Here is a 27,038-nt window from a genome sequence, read left to right as displayed (position 1 = left end):
GTAATTGCCAAGTAATTCATTTTACGTTTCTGGAGGTCGAACACTTTTCAAGAGAATGAAAATCATGAAGGTGGTTTAATTCCGTCAGAGCCTGAGACTCGCACAAAACTAACTGTAATATATATATATATATATATATATATATATATATATATATATATATCAAGATAAGCCCGGCGATGTCAATCCCCCACATGAGCGCCGGATGGCGTCAGCTCACCCACACAACTTTCCCCATTTCCCCTCGGACAAAGTCGTACGCTAGCCGAGAAATAACAAAACAACGTAAATGAAACACCGCACTGCTGCACTACAAAATTACGCTTCGCGCCGTCCTATGCAGCGCAGGAGCCAGGCCCTCAAAGGTCAGTCGCGAATAGCAAATTGCCTACCCCCTTTTAGCCAAACGTGCTTTGTGCTGTCCTGTGCAGTATAGAAGCCAGACCCTCTCTGGCCGGTGGCAAATAGTAAATTGCCTACCCCCCCCCCCCCCTTTAGCCAAACGTGTTTAGTGATGTCCTTTGCAGTATAGAAGCCAGACCCTCACTGGCCGGCGGCAAATAGCAAATTGCCTATCCCATTTTACCCAAGCGTGTCAGTTAAGACCGCATGCCGAGAGTGCGCCGCGGACGCTGCGTTGGCCGGCTCAGTGGCGACGAGTCGGCTGAGGCGATGGACAAGGCAGCCGCACGCTGTCATGTATAATCAGACGGCTGGCACTCACCGTGCTCTCCGACAATTGAGCGGTGGAGGCCAAGGGCAGCGCCTCCCGGCTTCCGTCCTCCAGGACTCATCTGAACTGATCACGCGGATGTGGAGTCCTGGACCACGTCTTAAGCACGGGCCACTCAATCGATGTCACAGGTCACATCATGCAGGCTCCAGTTCTTTCCAATACAAAGGTCCATTGTCCTGCCCATTAACTGGGAAACATCGCAACTCCTTACCTACCTTCAATCTCACTGAAACCCACCGCCAGGCCAGCTCCAACCCTTCGCGTCAAGCTGGTGAAGTTGACCCAAAGGAAAGCTTGTGGTGGTCGGTGATAACACACTCACAATCCATTTCCTTCAAAGATTTGGTCCAAACATGAAATGATAATGACATGACGAGGTTACCCTAATAAATAACACGCTTTCCCAAGCCAACAGCTACAGCTTTGACGGTGTCGCTCCCTGCACATGAAATATACCGTTATTCTCTTATGTTCACGAAATTTAATTTTGATTATATGTCTTTCATAAATGGTGTTATCACACATATCATTCTCATAATATTTCATTCGGACTTTCTTGTCAGTTTTACAGTTATGTAACCTATTGTAATGCATTGCTTAGAACAACTGGCTCGTACTTGTAGTCGCATGACCTGGATGGCGTTTCACACCAAATGTAGTGAGCGTTATAAAAAAAAACAATGCCACTGATCAGGCATAGCCCCACACGCCATTATGGGTCGCATCAACGACAAAAACGGCTAACATGCGAGACGAAACTACTTGAATAAATCGACCGGCTTCTAAATCATTGCGAAAGGGTTCCAGAAAACAGGATAACGAAGAGAAGAGACGACTTTTACCCTTTTACAGAGTCCCAGAGAGGGGTCCTTCTACCCACTGACTGGACTCCAGCCTCGTACCAAAAAACGTGGGACCAATCCAATATAAACGCAGTTGGCTTCTCACAAACACAGCGACTGCCGCATTCCCACGTCTGTCCAGTACTGGCTTTTAGAGCGTGGCGGCGTGCCTGACCGAGCCGGGCCTGGCCTGGCCTGGCCTGGCCTGGCCTGGCCTGGCCTGGCCTAGCCTAGCCTAGCCTAGCCTAGCCTAGCCTAGCCTAGCCTAGCCTAGCCTAGCCTAGCCTAGCCTAGCCTAGCCTAGCCTAGCCTAGCCTAGCCTAGCCTAGCCGTCGCCCGAGCGCGGCCCAGTTCCATCCGGTGCTCTCGGCTCCCTTAGTATGCGTCACCGCCGGAACGTGCGTGTCGCAAGGCCACACTCTGTCGCCGCCTCCCTGGCGCGCGGGGATTCCCCGCAGTCCCGACCTGTCCTTATCTGTGGGACAGTGCGGCCGCACCGCCACACAGCACCATCCGATTCCTAGAAGTCGCCGGCTTTCAGCGGCGGCATCCCGCCAGCGCGGCGTTCCGGACAGCCGGAGGCCAGCGGAGACAGCCGCTACACCTCCAGACGGGGCTGGGTCCAGCCGGGCGTGGCGCGCACCGGCCCTGGGACGCGCTGGCCATGAACGCTCACCGGCGTACCCGGCGTCCCATTACACCCATCTGCTGTCACCACCAGCAGACGGTCACTCGGCAGCGGCCCATTACACCCATCTGCTGTCACCACCAGCAGACGGTCACTCGGCAGCGTCCCATTACACCCATCTGCTGTCACCGCCGGCAGACGGGCACTCGGCGGCGTCCCATTACACCCATTTGCTGTCACCGCCGGCAGACGGGCACTCGGCGGCGCCCCATTACACCCATCTGCTGTCACCGCCGGCGGACGGGTGTCGCTCGCCGCTGGGTGTCGCTGGTATCGGCAGCTGCCAACCGCGCGGCGCACGAGGGGCGGACACCACGCGACAGATCCCGCGCGGTGCCCGCGCTTCCTGCCAGGGTGAGAGGCAGGCGACGCCATATAACCTCAGCACGTGAGTGCGTCGTAAAGCCCCAATGACAAAGACAATGTCTCACGACAGAGGCCGCACGCTCTGGGACAGGCCCCAGCGCTCCGAGTGCACCGCCCGTCCATCAGCTCGCAGGGCACGCTCAGCCCGCATTCCGGGTCAGCGGTGCTGGGAGATCGGGTCACCCGGTGCTGCACTCAGCCTCGGACCGGCGGCAACAGCCGGACCCACAAGCTTCACGCAGCGCCAACACACGGACAGAATAACGTGGCAGCATCGCGCGGTGCGTGGAGCTCCACCGATCAGGCTGCGACGACCGGAATCGTCACAGCGGTGGTTCAGGAACTGAACAGCAGCGGACCACCGAGCATTCCACATGTCCGCATCGTCTCATTGTCAGTCCTAATTACCCGCAACAGCGCGCCAGCCCCAGCGGACGCGCCTGGGACAGCTCTTGGGAAGGAACGGATCAAATCGCTGGCCGCAGACCTTGAACGCCAGCAAATGTCATTAGCTACTCCTGTCAATATGACAGCATTAGATGGCACACGCCGTGTGCCATCGCTGTACAATATGGCGAGGTCTTCGGAGACAGAAAGGAAGTCAGTGGTGGAAATGTGATACCGGAAATATAAGGAGCGGGGGTGGGAGGTGTTTCTGAGTCCGCAACGGAATAGTATTCGTTTCTCGTGGAATGGCAAGCCACTCATATAGCACAGAGACAGAATTAACATTGGAAAGCATGACCACACCAGAGTTATGGTCGTGGCAGACAGGTTTTGTCGGCATCTCGACTGCAAAACTAGGTACAGGGTCAAACGGACGCGAGCTCACTCAAAGATCAGTCACTTATCGCACAGTCGGAGTCGTCAGTATCAAAAGGTTAGTGTGAGCCGGCCCATTATGCATGCTGGACACATGATCAGTTACCTGTCTCTTTGATCGCGATGTCATGCTACCCAACGACACGATACCGGATGAAATGACGCCACTTGGCCGCTCCATAACAGGCTGCATCTGGCATCATTGCCCTGAGCAAACAGGTCTATGGCAAACGCTCAGACCGACGAAATCGCTGGCCTTGAGGCCCGCATCACTGTGCTCTCCCACAACCGACACCCACAAATAAAAATACGAGCGCTAAGGCACAACCCCCGTAAATGCATCGAGAAATGACTTCTCAAAGTCAGAAATGCGCGCGGTCCTATACCCGGCGGACGCAGTTCCACATGTCCTCAATCCGGCCTTGCCCCACGGTCCTGGAGCGCCCCCCCCCCCTCCCCGCCGAACGTCCGGCAGCACGTGCGGGTACAATCCGCGCACCGCCAGCCACAGGCGCACGCGGGCCCCTCGCGACCTGCCGAGATCCGGCCGGTCCGCCCTCGAGCGTCGGCTGCGACAGGGTCCAGCGAGCGCCGCGGTTCCGTCACCCCATCGAACACCGGTGAGTCGTGTCCAGGCCGCGGCACCCCGCCTGAGAGACTCCAGCAGCGGCTCTGTCGGCACACAGGTGCTCCGGCCGCGGCCTCCGTCGACGCGCTGTTATGGCAACCGGCGAGCTGGCGGCCAAGCCAAGGCGGCCTGCTCGGCTCGCCTGGAAACGCGGCCATCGGCCAACGTTTGACATAAGCCGGCTTCTGAGCGGCACATTCCCGTTCAACCCCCCCCCCCTCTCTCTCTCTCTCTCTCCTTCTCAATCTCTCTCTCTCTCTCTCTCTCTCTCCATCTCTCTCGCTCTCTCTCTCTCATCTCTCATCTCTCTCTCCCCTATCCCTCCTTCTCACTCTCCGATCTCCCTCTCCTCTCCCTCTCCCTCTCTCTCCCTCTCCCTCTCCCTCTCCCTCTCCCTCTCCTTCTCCTTCCCTCTCCTCTCCCTCTCCCTCTCCCTCTCCTCTCCCTTCTCCCTCTCCCTCTCCCTTCCCCTCTCCCTCTCCTCTCCCTCTCCCTCTCCCTCTCCCTCTCCCTCTCCTCTCCCTCTCCCTCTCCCCTCTCCCTCTCTCTCTCTCTCTTCTCTCTCTCTCTATCTCTCTCTCTCTCTCTCTCTCTCTTTCTCTCTCTCTCTCCTCTCTCTCTCTCTCTCTCTCTCCGGTGTTGGCCATCACCACGGCACTGGCGAGCAGCCCAGCAACCGTTTGCTTGTTTAACCCTGTTCATTTTACGGCTCGGATTTGTGAGACGTTTGCCTACCGGCGCCCATTCAGACAAGCCTGGCAGGAGGCGACGCGCAGCTCGTCCCGACCTCTGGCAGCGCCGGATGTCACAGCAGGATCCCCGGCCCGAGGGAGCTCATAAACCCTGCTCTCCCTCCGTTGGGGGTCAGCTGATGACAAACATGGCCGGACGATGGCCTCAGGCACTGGACACTTTTACCTTCGTTGCATAACCCTGGGTTATGACCGTCGGTTAACACTAAATATTCATCACATGCGTTTGACGCATTCCTCGCCCAGCACCCTAAGTGTGCACAGCTCGTCTGTTAAATCCCAGTCCGCACAAGCCACATTCCAAAAATTGGAAAAACCGCGAGAGAAAAACATTGCGCTCACAACGCTGAGCGGGCCCGGGCAGCCAACACCAGCTCGACAGGGGCACACACCTGCTACCAGGCTCGAGCAGAGGACTGCGACAGGCGCACACCCCTGCTACCAGCCCCGAACTGAGGAGTGTCACAGGAGCACACCGCTGCTACCAGCCCCGAACTGAGGAGTGTCACAGGAGCACACCCTTGCTACCAGCCTCGAGCGGAGGACTGCGACAGGCGCACACCCCTGCTACCAGCCCCGAACTGAGGAGTGTCACAGGCGCACACCCCTGCTACCAGCCCCGAACTGAGGAGTGTCACAGGCGCACACCCCTGCTACCAGCCTCGAGCGGAGGACTGCGACAGGCGCAAACCCCCTGCCGTGAGCGAATTTGGCCGGTTTCACCACCCAGGACCACGGCCTGCTGGCACCCCGCACGTCACGGGCCATCCTGTCGTCACGCATAGCCGGCAACGAGGCGCACCACTGCCATTCACACTCCACACAGAGGCGCAGCACACAGCACGCTCCCACACTCGGCACACTCACAGCACCAGACATAGCATCGGCACACTCAGACCACCACAGAAACGCTGCACAGGCAGGCTCGCGCAACGCCACAGGGACGTAGAGCCGACACACGCCACACCGCAGAGACAAAGTACAGACACCGTCGCACTCCCGGGAACTGGTTTGTTCAACAAGTGAGGCCAGCTGGCGCTAGCCGGCCGGTGCAGCCGACCGAGAGATCAACAGCCGACGAGCAGCCGCCGGCGCCGGCGCCCGCACCCCGCACCGCCTCCGCCCTGTCCTCCGCCGTCACGTGCGACCAACGGCGTCCCGACGCCGGAGTTTCCAAATGGCGTCCCGTTCCGTGGCCGACGGCCGGTGTCGGTCAGCCGTTCGCGCCCACGGGACCCGACCTTTCGACCTACACCACGCCCGAGCCCGCCGTCGCTCCCGGAAGGGCGAACCCAGGCCACGGCCGGAGCAGGTCGGCTGCAGCCGCTCATACCGACAAGGGCAGCACCAGCGCTCCGGGAGCTCGTGCGGGAGCATGTGCGGTGCAATGTATGACATGTGTACAAGAGACCGTCGACGTCGCTGACGGCGGGGGCGAGACCATCTTGAGGCCACAAACCGCTGCTTCACAGTCAGCGAATCGTAACTGGACATCAGCACGTGATTATACTCGTAAATCACTCGTGATGAGCTGTTTGCTAATAAATCACTCCTAAGCTGTCACGACTGTCAGAGGGTGTGAAGACCAATCACCGCACACCTCTGCACAGCATGCGGGACCCATGTAATGCAGGCCGTCCCGTGCATTACCCACTTGCCATGCCGAGGCTGGGGGAGGGGGCATTGCACCCGAACTGCGCATCTGGCAGTGATCACAGAGGCGCGGACTAGCACTGAGCGACCCTCAGTCGCCCCCCCACCCCTCGCCCAGCCCTCTTGGTGGCCCCACCCCGGGCCCGGACGAGCCAGCCATCTGATCTCCAGACGCCGCCCGCTGGAGTGAGCAGGTGGGCGGGCGGCCCCGCCTGGCCGGAGACGAGCGGTCCTTCCGCGTCCCGCCGCGTGCCGTGAGGTGCAGACCGGGCTGCGGGAGTCACGCGACGGTGTGCCAGGGTCCGCCGGCCCCCGATGGCCTTCGCCGGCGCCGCCAATTCCCCGGCCGGCCGACAGCACGGCTCCGTGCAGTGGCGTCATGCGTCCGCCCATTACCGGAGCGGTCTGTGTGTCGAGCGGTCACTGGAGCTCGCCAATCGGCGCCGCGCCGCACGAGTGTCGCACGCGGCGGCGAGCGAGCGCCGACCGAGCCGGGTACTGGCCGGCCGCGTGCCCGCGGCTCAGCTGTGGGCTGACCGGCGCCGCGCCGCACGAGTGTCGCACGCGGTGGCGAGCGAGCGCCGACCGAGCCAGGCACTGGCCGGCCGCGTGCCCCCGGCTCAGCTGGGGGCTGGCCGGCGCCGCGCCGCACGAGTGTCGCACGCGGCGGCGGGCGAGCGAGCGCCGACCGAGACGGGCACTGGCCGGCCGCGTGCCCGCGGCTCAGCTGTGGGCTGGCCGGCGCCGCGCCGCACGAGTGTCGCACGCGGTGGCGAGCGAGCCAGGCACTGGCCGGCCGCGTGCTCCCCGCTCAGCTGAGGGCTGGCCGGCGCCGCGTCGCAAGCCGACCGGCGCCGCGCGGGTCCGCCAGCCTGGGCGCAGATGACACCCTAGCCCCGGACGGCAGGGCGCACTGCCTGCACGGAATCGCGGAGGCGCGCGCAGGCGTCTTTTTGGCGTCTTTCTGCAACGCCGGCAACCATAGGCCGGAAACAGCCCACACAGACTCATCATGGCGGACGCGAGCAAAGACTGCCATACGCCAAGCCCCGGCAGAGGCCAACCAGCAGCGGACCGGCGGCACGGCGAGGCGATGTAGAGATCAGACCAGCCGGCGCCGGCGCCAATGTTACGTCACGCCGACGCTGCTACCCGCCGGGCCGCGCGCCCGGCAACAGCAGACCGCCGTCGGCAGCAGCAGGCCAACAGCACACCACCGATGGCAGGAGCAGACCGAACAGCAGACCACCGGCGACAACAGCAGGCCAACAGTAAGACCACCGATGGGATAACAGCAGGCCAACAACAGATCACCGATGGCAACAGCAGGCCAACAGTAGGGCGGCGGGCAGCAGAGAACAGGTAGGCGCTGCGATATGGCGCTTACGGCTGTCTGATAGCAACTGTTCGGCTTGTCGCGGAGCACGACGATACGAGGCTCCAAAGACAGAGGTAGGCTGTTGACTGCCAACTACACCATGAATACCAGCTGACCGTGCATTGATTTAGGTAGGCACCTGTGACATACATGACTAGTTCCGTTAAGACCTGAACCAGTTGCTTCCCGTTTCCTAGCGCCGCGAGAACACATACGCAATATGCAAGCCTGCCGTTACAAAATTAAACGTATTTTAGTTATTCAATCCAGTCCTGCACGATGAATGGAAGCAGTCCGTGACAGCTGTTCCGAGCGTAACGCATGGCCGTCGTCGGCTCATCCGACCTGTGTGTCTCCGGGTCAGAGGGCGCCCCGGCCCAGCCTGGGGGGGGTCCCCGGGCTCCGTACGGGGTCACGGGCCGGCGCCGGCCGGGCCCACATCGGCTGCCGAGAGCACGCCAACGCGCTCGGCGGGTGCCTGAGCAGCAAACCAGGCCGAACGGTGGAGCAGGCATTCAATGGATCTGGTCTACAAGAGCAGTGCGCCTAGAACGAACGGACAGTTCTGATTCAAAAACGCATACTTTGAACATTAACAAAAAGAAAGCCTGAAATATGACAGCGTTGGCGCCCTGTTTTCAGCCACACTGCTACACAAGAAGACAGTGACAATACCAAAAATGTTTTTGTTTGATAGGCTCAATCCATTAAAGGCAATGTTCAACATTTGAAGAAACGGAAGCATCCGATATGATGAAATAAACTCACTTATAAATATTGGCATACCTTTAAGTGAAGACATTTACCTTGAGTACAAAATTTCTCTTTCAAACAGATGTGTTTTTCAATCCGTCACTTTGATTACGTCACGGAACGTTTGCATGACAATAAGGTGCAGCCGCACAAGCCGTGAGAAATCGCCGCCAAAGCACTCATTGGTAGTAGTTCAGAGAGGTGGCCGTGGAGGTGCTGGAGGCGTTTGTTGAGCCAAATAGCACCATATGCTCGAGTTTGCCCCTATCCGTTATGCTCTCGCATATTTAGCCTTGAGTCTAAGGTGTTCACTTGTAATCACATAGTCTGTTGTGGCGCTGTTCTTAAGATATGCGATTAAAAGTCTTATTTCCGTTATAACCAGCACCCACATCCAGCTTCTCATATCGTGTAGCACAAAAAGTGGTTCATGGAAGACAGCATCCGACCTTCATATCCTCTACCTCGCTTCCTCCTGCATCCCCGCGACACCCCACTTATCCGGGGCAGGCTGCTTGTGTCAGCCACAAGGGAGCAGGCAGCCCCGTGGGAAGGGGGACCCCGGCCGGGTACCCAGCGCACATGCGCGGGTTAGAGGTCGGTGGTTGACCCCCCCCCCCCAAGGCGCATGCAAGTCTGCCCCGCCGTTAACCATTGTCTTTCATACCATAGCCCTAAAATGGTCATTTCTGGCCGAAAGGGCTCTCTCTGTTCCAAGCAACCAAACAACCGAATCGTGGTAAGCCCCTGAACAAACTGCACAACGTTGGTTGCCAGCCAAGTGATGAAAACCGTGTCTGGAAATCGTGCTCACGAGCGCCAGATATAAACGGCTCGGCGATCGTATTTTCTCGGCCGTAAACGCCGCATGGCCGATAGGGTGCCTGCATTTAGGTGACGTTTGTATGGCGTCGTGCATGCCTGACTGGCCTTGAAACAGTCTGCGCGTCTTCGCGGGAGTGCATCTCAGAAACTAGAGGGCTTAAAGTCTTAAGAGGAGCAAGGCTGTGGACTGCTCTCAGTGATCTTCAAAACGATTATTTCCGTTAAAAGCCCCATGCAAATGTAAAACACTCCATTAACGTTGCCTTCATAACCTCCGCCTCTTAACATGCTGACGTGCTCCACACGACAAACTAGTTGTGAATCGTGGCTATGAATTGCTCAGCTGCCACGTTCGTCCCAAAACGGGCCATGCGTTACACACTGAGGAAATGATGCTCATTTACATCAAAGACTCCTAAATCGTAGAAAAATAGCCTCACATCACAGTATGAAGCCACTTGTTTATGAGACTTTATGTCAGTTTAACAACTGACTTGTTTATGAGACGCATTTTCGCGAAAAATATGTCACTCGTTATCACTCCGAGCATCGTACTCGAGGTGCTGTTTACAATTGCAGGCCTTTCACTCCCCATCTGGGCCCGATCAACCGACCCTCCCCCTCGCCCTCCCCAACCCCCTCATCCCATACACACCCTGTCCTTACAGAGGGTCCAAGGTGACACAGCCAGAACTACTACAAATTAGACACCTTCTAGCCTGCTAGCGTCCTCACGGCCCACCTCAACTTGCACTGATTCCTGGCACGGACAGTCCTCGCCATGCCTTAGTACATATGCACACGTCCGATGCAACGCTTCCTGCCGTGCCGTGCTGAGCTGAGCTCAGCTGAGCTCAGCTGCATTGTGGCGTGATCTCTGTGTCGCAGAGTGTGGTGTAGCGTGGTGTGGTGTGGCGTGGTGTGGTGAGGTGTGGTGCGGTGCGATGTGCCGCGGTGCGGAGCAATGCGGTGCAGTGCAGTGCGGTGCGGTGCGGTGCGGTGCGGTGCGGTGCGGTGCGGTGCGGTGCGGTGCGGTGCGGTGCGGTGTGGTGCGGTGCGGTGCGGTGCGGTGCGCCGTGCCGTGCCGTGCCGTGCCGTGCCGTGCCGTGCCGTGCCGCATCAGCGGCGGCGTGCGCACTGTCTCGGCAAGGCGCGCCGGCCAGAGCGGAGCGTCCCACCCCGACTCACCTTCACGTCCGTGCCGTCCGTCGGCATGAAGTTCTCGTAGATGTAGCTGCCGGTGCGCCTCAGCCGCGACTCGGGCGAGTACACGCTGGAGCGGCTGCCGATCTGGAACGGCCGACCGCGTCAGCGACACCGCGGCCGATCGTGTCAGGGCCGAGGGGCTCGTCAGCGAGGCAGGCTACACTCCACAAATGAGCGAACATCCGTACATATGTCTGGCCTGTCGTCTGGAACAGGAAGCCATTGGCACACATGCATGTCCATTACTAGCGCGTCCTGAGCGGCAATGCAGCTTTGGACGCCAACAGCACTGCGGCAATTGGCGCGGACGGGCCGGTCAGCTGGCGCCGATCGAGCCCTGTCCAGCTGCTCCCGTCGGCGGGCGCAGGCGGACAAACACGCCGACGCCACCGTAAACACCGCGCACGGCAACAACGTCCAGGGCACAGGTGCGCCTCCCACACAACATCCATGGACATCCAGACAAAGCCGAGCAACACGGGCGGCTCCCCCCCCCCCCCCCCTCTTCCCGGAATATGTGGAAAGTTCCACTCGTGGCCGCCGGGCGGATTCGACGCGCCGCTCGGCCCGGGCCAGAGGCAGGCGGGCGGAAGGGTAGCCCGAGGAGGAGGTGGGCGGTCGATGGGGCCTCGCCAGGCGCGACACCCGACTCGGCCTCGGTTCCGGGACACGTGGGCCGCGCACCGGTTTCGTGTCGCCGGGCCGAGGCCTTGACGGCCCGGCTGGCACCAGGGCGGGGTAAGCCAGGTCCGGCCCAATCTGCGCAGTCCACTCCCCCCCCCCCCCCCCTCCTCCCCTGTCAGCTGCAGCTCGGCAGTGTCAACAGAGGGCTCCGCAGCGGCCGCTGCTGTCACCCCGCCCCCCCCCCCCCGCCGCATGGACAGAATGACGTCACCAGCGGACGGAGTGACGTCACCAGCTAGCAACGCACGCCAGCTGCCCGGCCGGCGGCCATGACGCGAGGTTTACAAACAGGGCGCTGAGCAGCAACGGAAGGCGAGCCCGCAGCGCCAGCCGCCCGGCCACGGGCATTGGCATGGGCCGCCGCCAGACTCACGCCATGAACATTTCAGCGCATGCGGCCGGAGCTGCGCTCGCGCTGGGCGCGCGTCCGACGCCGTCCGGCCGCGCGCCTCGGCGGACTCGACTGCCGGCTCGGCAGCCCGGCGCCCGCCGCGGCTCCGCTGACGGGAGGTCCGCAGCAACGCACGCTCATCACCGTCAGCTCCAGGGCACCGGGATGCTCCAGGGACGCTGGAGGTCAGCACGTGGATCGCTTTGCATAATTGACGCACAAATCGACCGCGCGGTGAGGAGTGAGGCGGGTCGGCGGATGGACGCCAGTGCGCTGACGCCGGGGACCATCACGGGCCATCACGGGACGGCCGTCTGTGCCGCTCCCACGGCACGACCTGTCCCTCGCATCCCAGCCACGGCCGTTCCCCCAGTGGCCGCCGTTCCAGCCGGCCACGGCCCCAGCGGCAAGGGCCGCGATACCCCATACGCTGAACCGAGCAGCAGAACAGCGGACACCAAAGCCAGGCACACTCACTCACCGGCACCGGGCTATCGCCACGAGTGAACAGCTGTCACGAAAATATCGGGCTGATGCGCTTTAAATGCCCCTCCGGGCGCTGGTCGAGCTTCCAGAAGACGAGTCAACACACAGCCAAACCGGTCTACATTCCAAATGCGTTTGTATTCAGAACACATGACCGCGTCTTTTTAAGCCCATTACCGTACAACACACCTGGGAGGTGTTCACTGACGCTACGCCTTGCCGCTCCTGATCCAGGAGTAGGTCTGTCAATAAATCAGTCCTCCTGTCCACAGTGGTCGCCGGGGACGTATAACGGGCTCGGCGTCAGACGAGCGGAGGTGCGCCCGCCGGCGGCCCCGGCGCCGCGTCCCCGCTCCCGTGTGTGGGGACTGCACAAGCGCGCGCCTACGCCATCCACTCAGCCACAACATGCGGCGTCCAGTCCCGACAGTCGGATCCCACCAGCGCTGATGGAGCACGGAGGGGGACGGAGACGGGATTGAGGGGAGGGGCATCGGCAGACGCACTGGCCGCTGCCGCCGCCGCCGCCCACTGGCTCGCGCAGCGTGCACCATGGGACGCGGCACAGAGCAGCGCAGCCGAACTCCTACACGAGGGAGGCCATGCAGCGGGCCGCTCAGCCGGGATACCTCAGATTCGGCCGCGTGGCGATTAAGCGTCACAGCTTGTCGCTCGGGTCAGAAAATGATCGTATTTGTGTGTCACGTCCCTGGAAAATTGTCTACAGCAATATCGCAGAAAAGTATTAGCAAACTTCCACGTTCACAAACAGAAGACTGGCAGACATGCTTGCATAAGCATAGCGTGTCACAAAAACCTTCATGGACCACAATCCTGTACAGGATGAAACACAGCACGAAGGCTGTTCACAGTTCTGGGAAAAGAGAGCCGGCTTTACCAAAGACCCAGCAACCTCCATGCAACGCGAGTATTTTGTTTATGGCCAGTGCCCGGCTGACACGGCAGCCAGGCAGACCGAGACCACGGAGGGCGCGCGCTCCTCAGTCATCCGTCGCCTCCGACCGGGCTGATGCCCCCCGGTGACAACAAGAGGAACACACACGCCGGCCGACAGCGTGACTCAGACCCGACGTTCCGACCGTCGACCTATGACATCACAGGACGTGCCGACGCCCCAGCCTCGGACGCCGCCTGCCAGAGCGCACGGTGTCTGAGGGGCGGCGCCAACACGGAAACGCTGCCGCCGACCACAACTATGCAAAACGTGATGCGATAAAAAAGAGTGGGCCAAGTGGGCCATTTTTTCGTCAGAAAACTGCATTAACGGTGGACGAAGAAGATTAACGAGTTCCGGACTGCTTTTTGATGACAGTTACGTGACATCTGAAGCTGGTGGATTGATAAATGTGCAGGCCCGACGCTGAAGTTAGACACACTTTTAAAAGCCAGAATTTAAATCACCACATCCCGACGCGACAAAATGTTCTTGGCATATGTATCCCATAGTGTAACAGTTTATTATTTATTACAGCATCGCTTCACCTAACATGACTTTTATCACACGGAGCACTGCTCACCGAAGACCCGATTCTAACCGACCTGTGGGAATATCAGCATAAGACGGATCACAGTGTGGATGCTCGCGTCTGCCTTCATCCGTAAGAATTCTGTGGGCTTTGAATGAATCGTAATAACGGCCCGACCTGAGTGCATTAGCGATCACTCTACGACAGTGGACGCTTCAGACCCCCTCCCTCCACAATAAGGTTTTTCCGGAATAAGCCCTGAAAAGCACTGAGCACGGCTTCTTTCTCGAGGAAATATTGGTGACATTTTGCCTAAAAGGACAACAATCATCTATCGCTATACACTCTAGGCGTCATAAACTGCTTTCTATTCATCTCAACGGCATGACTAACGCTTGCTTTCGAGAGGTCAGGTCATCCAGAGCCAGCCTAAGTCAAACTTCGGCCTGAGTGACTAAATTTTGTCTTTGTTAGGCGAGACGATTTAAGCTCAGCAGCGCATGTAATACACTTTTGAAAGGTCCACCATTAACGTAGCTGTCAAGTTCTTAACATAGCCAGACGAGTCAATGCAACAATTGTCCTCACCTTTTTGAACTGACGGGACCATGACAGGTCACACCTGTCGATGTTCGCTAGTGCCCACCGGATGGGCAAGAGCTTTTCTTTTCAAGAGCTTTTCAACGCCATTCTTCGCGCAGTTGTAGCTTACTTCGGTCATGAGAGAACAATAGGGAGCTAACAAGTGCTAATTTGACTCATATGAACTGATTTAACGCATCACAGGTCACATCACACACACACACACACACATATATATATATATATATATATATATATATATATGTATATATATATATATATATACACATATATATATATATATATATATATAAAGTTGTTCGGTCAAACTTATCTGGCACACTTTGATGGCAGCTTCCCAACGCCCTTTTCCCGTGACTCTAGGTTGGTTGACTTTAAAGTTCTAAGCAGGCCTTCTGAGAATCCCATGCACGGCGAATGGGCAAAAGCGTCCGAAGAGCAATGGTTGCAGAAACCGGAACAAGGCATTCTTTTAGTTAACAATACAGCAGAAGTTGCCGCATGTGCTACTGATTCACCTGGCGTCTCCAGTGCCGCCACGTGTTTTTGCCTGCGCTGTAACAATGCTGCACGGTATTCGACCGTAGCCTGAGCCATAGCCGGCGGCAGGTTCGCGCCATAAGTACTTCGTTGTCGCAGTGGCTTAGTCCATAACGTTACGACCCAAAGATGTGGTCACGTTCTGCCACTGCCACGTGGCAAACAGATGTGGGATGTCTTCAACGAGAATGCACAATAACGACTCCAGCCTATTTTCTTCATTGTGCCGGCAAACCAACAAGCCGGTGAACAACACGGGTAAACACCACGGGTCGGCAGAGCGTGCGGGCCGGCTCGAGGCTCACCTTCCTGAAGAGACGCTGGCTGCCACCGCCCGCCGAGGACGGGTAGTAGATGTAGATGTTGTGGTCCTCGGCCGACACCGGCTTCTCCACGAACGGCTTGTTGAAGGTCACGGTGCCCACCTCCACCACGTCGTCGCTCTCCATGAAGTCCCGCTCCTCTGCGAGCGGGGCGGACGGACGCGTCAGCTGTGGCGTCCGACGCGAGGATATTGATGGGACCGGGGGTGATCGGAGCGGCATAATCCTCCGTTGACCAGCGCTCAAAACCGGGACGGATGGGGCTACCGGTGGATCACAGAGAGACCAGAGCCTGAGTAAACTCTGCTGGGTCACAGGCCGGGTAAAGGCCGGGTCATACGCAAAGTGGTCTAATACAAAGCCGCAAATGCAGCGACTTGTCGCCACCCACGCCCACGTACAAAGCCGCCCCAGCACCAATAAAGCCTCTTACGCCAATAGCCGCAGTTTCGATCGGACGCCCTCTAGAAGCCGAAAAACAGCCCCATTCCGTTGAGCTTGACCGCATCGTTAGTGCCGAACCGCCGACCAATATGCGGCTCCTGCCGTTGGCCCGCAGCTGCCCCGGACACCCGGCGCCGGCCGCCGGATGAATGGACGCGTCGGCGGCGGCCCGTTTGGCAGCGGCGCGTGCCGACGGCGGCCCGTTCTGATCGATCGGCACCCTGCCGCTGCAGCGCCACCGCCGAGCTGCGTCCGCTGCCCCGGCGCAGCCCCGACCCGCCACCCCGGTGGCGCGGCCTCGCCTGGCCAAGCAGGCGCTGCAAAGGACGCGCAGCAGCCCCCGGAGATCGCGACCACCTCGCTAGCCGCCTGGGACGCAAGGTGTGTGTGTACGGGGGGGGGGGGGCGAGCGTTGAGGCCCTAAGAGCGGCAGTGACCCGGCCGGGCGCATCACCGACAGGCTCGCGGGGTGATGGACGTCGGCCGCCACCTCGCGTCAGGGACGGGCCCGTCACCGATGACAGGAGGCGCGGCCCTGAGCGCAGGGTTTGTTGACTGACCGCCGGCGTCAGGCTCGGTCCGTCTGCCGCAGCCGGTGGACGGTCGCCGGCGAATGGCGCGGCTGCTGGCCCAAGAGCGGCTGACACTCAGCTGGCGGGTTAGCGGAGGTCGCGAGGCCAGCCACCGCCTCCTGCCCGCGTCAGTGGCATCCGAACCGGCTGAGGACTTTCTCCGCTGACAAAGCGAGGCGAGGCGGGGCGGGGGTAGGGAGGGGGCGGTCACGTGCGCCTGACCACCCTCCGACCCGCATGACGCCCGCCACCGTGTAGCGAGGGTGCTGCGGTGCGGCCCCACGCACGGCCGGCCGTCCCCGCTGAGCCGTCAGCAGCCGGTCAGCCGCCGCGCCTGCCACACGCCACAGCCATCCGCTCCCCAAACAGGAAACACAGCCAGCGGTCCTTAACGCGCGGAAACGCTCCGCTCGCGTGACCGCTATACGGACCGGCGCGACCGCAGGCCCGTGCCGTTCACGCCGGCGCGGCCGCAGCGGCGCGCCCGGCAGCCGGCCGCTCTGGTCGGCGGCCGGCGGCCGGCGACCCTGCCCGTCGCGCCGGCGTGGGGCGGCCGACGCCACGTCACCGCGCCGTCCGGCCGCCGCCTCCGCAGGCCGGTCCCATACGCGGCGCCGGTGTCGGTAATGCGGTGCAAGTGGGCTGCGAAGGTCAAGAGACGATTCATGGGTGTTATTTACGTCGCGGACAGCGCTGGCACCGAGACGACGGAGCACAGCGCCGACCAGACTCGACGACGGCCGCTGACGCGCACCCTATGGGGCCAAAGCTGCGAGCGGGGTAAGCATCTTTACCGTCGGACGCATTCGTAATGACAAGGAACTGCTTGTCTTGTGCCGCGTAAGAAGAGTCGCATGACATACAAGTCCCCTTAACAGAACACTTGCCGCAGCCCTTTTGGTGAAGGGCGTCTCTGGCGTCGGGTTGTGGTGGCAGTGGTGACGAGCACACGACATGATCGTCGTCACCCGCCTCCAGCCTGCTATGCTCCCAAATTCTGTTCTATTCCGACATCCAAGCTGTTTACACTTGTCATTCTTGGGGTCCAGCAGATGATGAGGAGCACTGGTGAGTCATAACGGCGGTGGCACTACCCAGAAAAGGATGTAAATCAGGACTTGCCGAAAAGCTTTCTTGAGTACGTTCCAAGCACGATTAATTATTCACTTCTCACCAAAAATGCGCTAAGAGAAACCCTTTCAGATTGCTCTAAGCACACTCCCAGGAATAGGAGCTTGCCTTTTATTACCCCGTGTAACAGTGGGGTGGTTTGGCAGTGATCGCGGAGAAAAACAGGGAAGGGCTCGAACATTCCAGTGAGATTGTTTTTTACCACGTTTTATGGCCCCTCCCGCAGACAGTGGGGATGTAATGAGGCAGCCACTTTTCGTCTGGTCCGCGTGCACCATCTCGTACACTCCGCGCTCGGCACCTCTGCTATGCGGCATACCCGCCCTGGCCAGGCGGTCACGGTTACTGCGGCACAGCCTACCCGGCGGGCGGGCGGCGGCGCGCTCTGAGGACGGCTCTCCCTGGGTGGCGAACACCAGCGACCTCCGGCGGCTTCCGGCGGACTCCGGCAGACTCCGGCGAACTCCGGCGGCCTCCAGCGAGCCCCAGCGACCTCCGGCGGCCTCCGGCGGACACCGGCAGACTCCGGTGAACTCCGGCGGCCTCCAGCGAGCCCCAGCGACCTCCGGCGGCTTCCGGCGGACTCCGGCAGACTCCGGTGAACTCCGGCGGCCTCCAGCGAACCCCAGCGACCTCCGGCGAACTTCGGTGACCTACGGTAGCCTCCGGCGGCTTCCGGCGGCCTCCGGTGAACTCCGGCGAGCTCCGACGGCCTCCGGCGAACCCCAGCGACCTTCGGCGGACTCAGGCGGACTCCGGCGGACTCCGACGGACTCCGGCATCCCCCGGCGAACTCCGGCGGCCTCCAGCGAGCCCCAGCGACCTCCGGCGAACTCCGGTGACCTTCGGTGACCTCCGGTGAACTCCGACAGCCTCCGGCGAACCCAAGCGACCTCCGGCGGACTCCGGCGAACTCCGGTGGCCTCCGGCGCGGACTCCGGCGACCTCCGGCGGCCCCCGGCGGACTCGGGCAAACTCCGACAGACTTCGGGCCGCGTCCGTCGCCGGTCTGGGCAACGCTGGCGGTGACGCAGCGGGGGAGGGGGGGGGGGGGCGCAGCAGCGCGCCAGCTGCCAGCCCCGTATCCAGGTCAGTGCGCGGCAGGAGCCGACGGAGACACAAGCTGCCGCGGGACCTCGCCACGTCCTTCCGGGCACAGCCCAGCGGTGTCGTCTGCCGGAGAGCCGCCCCGCACGCCACAGGCGGCCGGCCACGGCAGACCCCCACCCAAGCCCAGCCACGATGCGCCCGCCTCCCCTCCCGCAGGACGCCGAGCCGGCGGCACGTACCCACGAAGTCGGGCGCGTCCCGGTCGAGGATGGCGAACCGTGGCAGATCGATGCCCTCCCTCTCCAGCAGCCGGTACACCTTGCGGCGGTCCTGCGGGGCGACGAGACACGTCACCAGCAAGCAGTCACGGCAACAACCTGTGTGGCACACTCAGCGGACCGTGCGGACGGGCCAACACCGCCGGCGGTCGGCTGTTCCCGACGCGCACAGTGGAGCGTCCGCTAACGCGTCCGGTACACACTCCGGAGGGCGAGATCAGGCACGCTGCAGCTGACTGCTGCGATCCAGGCACGTAGTCACCCGCGTTCGGGTTACGAGGCCCCAGTGCGTGCGGACGAACGGTACCACATAACCCCACGGTCTGCGACACGGACGAAGCCGCAGACGTCGCTGATAACAGAGGCCCCAGTGCAGACGGACGGACGGCACCACATAACCCCACGGTCTGCGACACGGACGAAGCAGCAGACGTCGCTGATAACAAACGTTTTGAAGACAAGCGTTCCACAGCCCAATGCCCGCAGGTCGTTGACGTTCAAAACAACTCTTATGATATCATGTCACGAGTATCGTCCAAGTTATACCGAGAAGTCCCGCGACAAACCACTGCATTCCTCGTGCGAGCGTGCGGCGCAGCACCGTAACCAAGCAAATATACATCCTCTTCTGTAAACGTCACCGAGCTTTGGGCTATAGGGGATTGGGACCAGCCGGTGTGAATCCCTAGGGAGCTGCAGCCAGCCGCTGTGCCGGCGGAGGGCCCACCAGCCGACGGCCCGGCGCCCGCGGCGACGGCGGCCTTGCCGCGGTCCCGCCCCGATGGCCGAGTGACGGCGTCATTAGCCGTGCCCATCGGCCGGCCTGGCGCCGCGCCAGCCCGCGGCCGGCCGGCGCACCGCAGCCGGCGGCGGCCAGCGCCGAACGATCGCACGCACGCCATTCGGAGCCGGCGCCGCGCCCCTATATCGCGGCCGCGGCAGATGACCACTTTTTGCGGAGGGACCGCATGGCAACCGGCCCTCGCGGAACGATGGACACCGCTTATTTTTGTCCCGGTGATACACGGTCGGGCAACAGCAAAAACCGGCCAGCGGCAAGGGGCAGGCCGCCGGGCCGGGCCGGTCAGGGAGGGCCGGTCGGGGCGGGCCGGTCAGGGAGGGCCGGCCGGGGCGAGCCGCCCCGACCGTGCTGCCTCGCGCAGCGCTGACAGGTCTGCCGGTGATCTGAAGCCGCGCGCCGCCGGCCGCCGGCTGACCGGCCCGACAATCGGTCCAGGTGCGTGGACGTATCACGGCCACAAACACGCAGGCTTTACGCTGGAAACGGGATTGCCTCCGGGCGCCACGCGCGAGCGCGAGCGGGTGGCGCGCGCCGCAGCGCCCGTCCGAGAACACCCCGGGCCCTCCACGCAGCGGGCAGTACGCAGCGGTCCAGCCGTCGTGACCGCCTGAGTGTCAACCAGGCACACACCGCAGCCAGGACTGTCCGGACTGACGAGACACGCCGCTCGTCCGGCAGCAGCACAAACAAACACCGGCCAACGTGTGGACGGCCCATCCACTCCGCGACGACGGCCCGTCGCTGGTGTCCGTCACCGGCCACAGCGTGGCGGCGGCCGTCGCAGCTCACCTGCAGCGCGTACTGCATGTTGAGGTTGTTGATGATGAACGGCTTCCGCAGCTGCGAGTACTGGATGGCCTTCTCCAGCGGGAAGCCCTTGGAGTGGAAGGAGATGAGGCAGTCGCAGAGCGGCCAGTTCTCCACCGGCTCCTGGAACGGCAGCGCATGGGCCTCCAGAGACAGCATCGGCAAGAGATGGCCATGGCCCAAGACATGACACGGCCCGAGCATACGCACCCGGACACCGTGCCGGCACAAGAAACATGGACCGGGCGGGGCCACGCCCGGAGACCGTGCCGGCACATGAGACATGGGCCGAGCAGGGACGCCCAGGGCCCATGCCGGCACATCAGGCATAGGCCGAGCAAGGACGTAAAGAGACCGTGTCGGCACATGCGGCATGGGCCGAGCAGGGACGTCAAGAGACCGTACCGGCATGTGAGTCATGGGCAGAGCAGGGTCGTGAAAGTATAGCGACACATGGGACATGAGCCGAGCAGGGACGTGAGACTGTAGCAGCACATGGGACATGGGCCGAGCAGGGACGTGAGACGGTAGCGGCACATGAGACATGGGCTGCCCCGCTCTACGCCTCGACGCGCTCGGGACACGCACCTCAAACAGGTTCTGGCAATAAAATAAAAACTCGCCACAACGTGGTCAGGCCACTCGCTGAATGGAACCGGACCTGACGCGGCGCAGGAACACACGGCGACGGCGCAGAAACACGCGGCGGCAGGCGCACCCAGTGTCGGCAATGGCTCCGGCACCGCGGCACTGGTTGGTTATCGCTCACAAACCAATCAATCCGAAGGTGTTTGTGAGACTCACGGACATTGGTTTGACACATGGTTATGGGGCGTAGATTGGATTTGGGACTGAGGTGAAACACCATCCATTATTCGACATGACGGAACAACGGCGAACGATGAAATCTGCAACTTGCTGATGCAGTTATTGCAATTGCCAAGCGGCTCACAGACACGTGGAGTACAAACACGAACAGTGTTCGCTAGAATTTGCGCAATTCACTAGAAGGATTGCTGCACAAGAGTAAGGGTTGCCCTGGTGTCCCTAATCAGCGTGGTCATATGGCGAAGTGCCCCTTCACTGAGGTTACCTGCAATGACACGCCTCATTGGTGGGAGGGGGAGGGATATTGGGGCATGACCCGCCGCCGTCAGAATCGCGGTCTTTTCACACGACACTAATACAGTTCCGCTATATAGTGATCAGGAATCCAAGCGGATATGTACGGCATACGCAGCTGAGATATGGTTCACTTCCACGTCAAGGGAAGCCATCATTGACAGCCCATTAATACGTTAAGATACTCGACCTATGAATACAAACTCTACCTCTAAATGGATGCGCTTTGCGTGTCTGTAGTCTGCCCATACTGCGAGGGCCTGTGAATTGGGCATGAAGTCGCCACTCTCCCCAAATTCGCCCTCCTCGTCCAAAATGTTTGTAGCCCCTGCCGTCGTAAAAGTCACGGCCCTGGCTGCCTGAATGCTCATAGAATGGGTTTGCACTCACGACACTCAGCATGCCGTGAGTAAGACGACAAAGATCACAGGGACACGCACTGACGAGACGACACAGATCGCAGGGACACGCACTGACTAGACGACACACATCTCAGGGGCACACACTGACGAGACGACACAGATCTCCGGGACACGCACTGACGAGACGACACAGATCTCAGGGACAAGCACTGACTAGACGACACGGATCTCAGGGACACGCACTGACTAGACAACACAGATCTCAGGACACGCACTGACTAGACAACACAGATCTCAGGGACACGCACTGATGCAGGCAGCTGACTGACAGCAGAAGCACACCGCGACCAATCGCCCGATATGCAATGACCGTTGTTTGACCGGTTTGTAATGCTTTCGAGGCTTTCTGGCGTGACAAATCCTTTTGAATCAGCATATGTGTATACCACATATTTCCGTACCACGCAATTCGCATGTGCGTACCAAATGTGTGTATGTACATTTGTATTGAGAGTTGATAATGATGTTTAACTAGGATGTACGTGCATGAATTAATCGATGTGTTAACGAATGGATATCGTGCATGTTATGTATGAGGTAACGTTCATGGCAATTCATGTAAAAACAGCACGCAGGCACGCATGCATGTATGCTGCGTGCATCGCGCATGTACGCACACATGTTCCACTATGCACACTGTGTTATGCATATATATATATATATACTAATATAGTATATATATATATATATATATATATATATATAATATAAACATACAATGTTTCCTTCTCGCGAACACAGCCGCAGAGGCAGCCGTGTTTGGAGGCGGGGAGCGGCGCGCAGCGAGCGCAGCAGCCACCCAGCGCCCGGCCGGCCGCGGCCGTGGCAGGCAAGCAGGCAGCGCTGACCGACGAGCAGGCAGCGCTGAGAGCGGCGGTCGGTGCAAGGGCGCCACGGCCGCCGCTCAAGGCTGGCAGGTGGGGCCCGTTCCCGCCGAGCGGCGCCGCCCGCTGTCTCGGTCGTGCGGCCAGTCCGGCCGCCGCAGTGCCGTCGTGCGTTCCCGGCCTCGCCTAGCCACGCGCCCATTTCCAGAAGCCCCCGCCTAGTCACGCGCCCACCTTCGGAAGCCCCCGCCCAGCCACCAGCCCACGTTCAGAAGCCCCGCCCGGCCACGTGCCCACATTCAGGAGTCCCGCCCAGTCACGCGCCCACCTTCGGGAGCCCGGCCCAGTCATGCGCCCACCTTCCGGAACCCCGCCCAGTCACGCGTCCACCTTCCGAAGCCCCCGCCTAGTCACGCGCCCACCTTCGGAAGCCCTGCCCAGCCACGAGCCCACGTTCAGAAGCCCCGCCCGGCCACGTGCCCACATTCAGGAGCCCCGCCCAGTCACGCGTCCACCTTCCGAAGCCCCGCCTAGTCACGCGCCCACCTTCGGAAGCCCTGCCCAGCCACGAGCCACGTTCAGAAGCCCCGCCCGGCCACGTGCCCACATTCAGGAGCCCCGCCCAGTCACGCGCCCACCTTCGGAAGTCCCGCCGAGCCACGCGCCCACCTTCCGGAGCCCGGCCAAGCCACGCGCCCACCTTCAGTAGCCCCACCCAGCCGCGCACCCACCTTCAGGATGACGTGCTCCGGGAAGATGAGACATTTGATGTACTCGAACTCCTCGAGCCGGGTCAGGATCTCCTTCATGGGCCGCGAACCCGACTTCTTTTCCATGGCGCAGATGCCGACCACCACCTGCGGATGGACAGGACCATTCAGACGATGACTAGCGCCGGTACAGGTCAGTACCAGCCCACACCAGGTCCCACCAGCAGTCGACAACGGGCCTCACCACCACCCTCCGGCGGGCGGAGAGCTCAGACTATGACTTGTGTCAGCGCGAGCGGCCCTAGCCAGGGAAGCGTCCATTGGGCGGGACCACCCCCGCGGAGGCACCCGGGAGGGCACACTGCCCGGAGCGGGACCACTCCCACCGGGGCATCTGGGAGGGCACGCTGTCCGGAGCAGGACCACTCGAGGATAAACTGCTCGGAACGGGACCACTCCCGACGAGGCGTCCGGGAGGACACACTGCCTCGAGCGGGACCACTCCCACCGGGGCGCCCGGGAGGACCGGCGAGGACGAGCGCCGGCGCCGACCTCGGCAGCGCCGGCCGCCGCCCACCCGTGACGTCGGCGTCGGCGTCCCCCTCTCCGAGGCGAGAGTCGCGCGGATGAGCGGCGCCGCACGGCCGACGATACAGGCCGCCCCCCACGGCCCGTAGACGGCCTTGATAACGTGTCCGGCCCAGGCTGGTCTTGACGGAAGGGAGAGGCCTTCAGAGCCGCCGATGAGTGATGCAGATAACCCATCTGCGGCCCATATCGTTATCCCCACCCCGTGTGACGCCTCACTAGGGCTTACACCGGAGGATGCTCGTTTCAAGAACCGTCAGGTGGTAGCAAAGATTGTGAGTGCTGTGCGAGGTTACATTACAGCTCACACTGACGGCGTTTCGTGTTCAAGGGTTGCTTGGCGAGAGCACGTTTCGGTTGTGAATGCGGGTGCTAGGTTACATTGGGGCTCACGCCGGACAAGTTTCGTCCTTCAGGGCTGTCTGGTGACAGTTATGTATTGTGAATGCGGTGCGAGGTTACATTGGGGCTCACACCGGACAAGTTTCGTCCTTCAGGGGCTGTCTGGTGACAGTATGTATTGTGAATGCGGTGCTAGGTTACACTGGGGCTCACGCCGGACAAGTTTCGTCATTCAGGGGCTGTCTGGTGACAGTATGTATTGTGAATGCGGTGCGAGGTTACACTGGGGCTCACGCCGGACAAGTTTCGTCATTCGAGCGCTGTCTGGTGAGAGAACAGTTTCTGTTCTGTTCTGCGGCGAGCTGTCGCAGGCCGTCGCATGAATCGCAGCATAAAGTCTGCGAACTCAATGCCAAATACACCATGTCAATGCGACCACATCCATATCACATGTACGGTGGGGCCGTAAGGCCCACATCACGAAGTCCACATCACTAAGTCTACATTACTAAGCCCGCATGACTAAGCCCACATCACTAAGTCCATATGACATTTCACATCACTAAGTCCGCATCACTAAGCCCACATCAATAGGCCGTCAAAGCCACCTCTGGGGCGGCCGTTTGCGGCGCCTCCGCGGCGCCCTCTACGCGTACCGCTGCCCCGACCCGCTCGCGCTCACCTGCTTGCCTTCATCGTCGAACTCATCCGGTATGGAGTCCGCCTGCGGGCACCAGTCAGGAGTCAGAGGTCAGAGGTCAGCATCACGGCCAGAGGGCGTGACACCGGCGCTGACACTACGTCACCGCACCGGCGCGTCATCTGACGCGCCATCAGTAACGGCCGACACGGAGGCAGCTGCCGCACAACGCGTGCACAGGGCGGGGTGCGGTCGGCAAACAACTACTGCCACTCGAAGCGGGATTACCGGCGCACGCCCCCAACGACGCCTCGCTGGCAGTCCAGCCTGTGATCCGGACTTTGTTGACAAGGAAGAGAAAGACTAAGTCCTGCTATCGACACTGGGACGTCGTATATGAACTTGGTATGTACCTATGATCGATCGGAAAACATCCGGCAGAATAAAGCGTCGACCCAGCCTCTGTCATAGTGGCTCAAACAAACACGTGCCGATAGTCGAGAGCCCTGAAGACGGGCCAGCCAAGCAAACACCACGACAAATATGCTGCTTGAAAGATTAATGGGGAACCACAGGTCATCGGTGTCGGGCAGCACCGTGGACACAGCTGAGCTAAGGCCAGACTCTGGCAACTCACGGCAAGATGGGGCAGAAGTGAAACACAGCAGCACACACACGGCACAGGAGCTCCTCCAGAGCCTCTACAACGGGTCCGGATTGGCGGTTACAGCGGAGGCCTGCGACCAGGCAGGCCACACATGCGCGGTACAGAAGCCGCATGCCACGCGCCGCAACCCCAGCAGCGCCCGGCGCCGGGAGGCTGTTAGAGGCACGACCGCCGGGGCCCGGCGCCGGGAGGCTGTTAGAGGCACGACTGCCGGGGCCCAGCGCCGAACGGGTGTTAGAGGCACGAACCGGGGCCCAGCGCCGGGAGGCTGTTAGAGGCACGACCGCCGGGGCCCGGCGCCGGGCGGCTGTTAGAGGCACGACTGCCGGGGCCCAGCGCCCAACGGGTGTTAGAGGCACGAACCGGGGCCCAGCGCCGGAAGGCTGTTAGAGGCACGACCGCCGGGGCCCGGCGCCGGGCGGCTGTTAGAGGCGCGCACCAGCGTCATGCAGAGCGGGCGGCGCGGGCCGGCGCCGCACCGGCCAGGCCAACGAGGCTCGGCGCCGGGCGACCCACCGCGTGACACGTGCCGCCGGCGGGCGGCCGCTCGGCCGGCAGACGTCACGCTGTCACGTGCCGGCGCGGTCGGCCTGGGCGTGCGGCCAAGTCGGCGCGCCGCTCGACAGGTGCGCGGCAGACGCAGCCGCCCCGGACGGGAATGTGACCGCATCAGGGTGACGTGCCGGACGGGAATGTGACGGGTGTCACGACGCGCCCACCTTCCCGGCGGCGGTGCTCGCGGCACAAATGCCGGAGATGGCGCGACACCGGAACTGACGCACGCACAAGCCATGAGGGGAACAAGGCCGCGAGGCCTCCGTCTCCTTGGGGCACTTCGAAGAATCGCTCGACCACTCAGTCACTACCTGCACCTGGGCGATTCGGGGGAAATGGCTCCATCAGCCGACATCATGTATAAGTTACAGCCTGGCGAGACGCGCGTATGTCATAGGCACCCGTCAAAAGACCGCCTTTCAGAATAAACCGCCTTTGCAACTCATTGCTAGGTTGCTTATACAACCATCACGGACCAGGGCCAGGAGGGAAGAGGGCCACTCTGCCCTTGAACACGGAAAATGACACCAACCCACCGCTTTTAAAAATCATAGGGCGCTATACTGAAGCCCCATAGGGTGCTGCTACGCTGGACGAAACGTCGCCGGCAAGACCGATGATGTGTTGGATTTTAACAGCGAGTGCTCCAGCTGCTGAGGTTATGTTACCCCAGATCTTGACAATCAACAACAGAGGACCCGAATAGACTGCACACCCAGTCTCTATCATCGAGCTGACGGAAGTTTGCAACAAACAATTGTACACACATCCTAACCACCGAGCTCTTAAAAGTTTGGGCGCCGCGTGAAATGCGGCCATGTTTAGTGCCAGCCGGTGCCGGCTTTCACTCCTCGAAAGTGTGAAATAACTTACAACGATCGCGATTCTAACTCACTCTCTCGCCGTCAATGGCGGCGCATA

The 27,038-nt window shown here is 60.9% G+C and overlaps 1 protein-coding gene across 1 annotated transcript in view; it reads right to left on the bottom strand.

Annotated features, from left to right (window-relative positions):
- Window positions 1-27,038, bottom strand: part of LOC119098357 (inositol hexakisphosphate and diphosphoinositol-pentakisphosphate kinase 2) — a gene marked incomplete in the record, with an annotated part of 85,522 nt that overhangs the window by 34,533 nt on the left and 23,951 nt on the right. The window contains 6 exon segments of the mRNA XM_037221277.1: window positions 10,632-10,733; window positions 15,146-15,303; window positions 18,600-18,690; window positions 20,230-20,370; window positions 23,347-23,472; window positions 24,938-24,979. Coding sequence (XP_037077172.1) covers window positions 10,632-10,733; window positions 15,146-15,303; window positions 18,600-18,690; window positions 20,230-20,370; window positions 23,347-23,472; window positions 24,938-24,979 — 660 coding nt within the window.

The sequence above is a fragment of the Pollicipes pollicipes genome, unplaced genomic scaffold, assembly GCF_011947565.3.
Source record: "Pollicipes pollicipes isolate AB1234 unplaced genomic scaffold, Ppol_2.1 Scaffold_4740;HRSCAF=5597_pilon_pilon_pilon, whole genome shotgun sequence".
Lineage (NCBI taxonomy): Eukaryota > Metazoa > Arthropoda > Thecostraca > Pollicipedomorpha > Pollicipedidae > Pollicipes > Pollicipes pollicipes.
The sequence above is the reverse complement of the archived record's forward strand: the minus strand, read 5'-3'. Positions and strand labels throughout refer to the sequence as shown.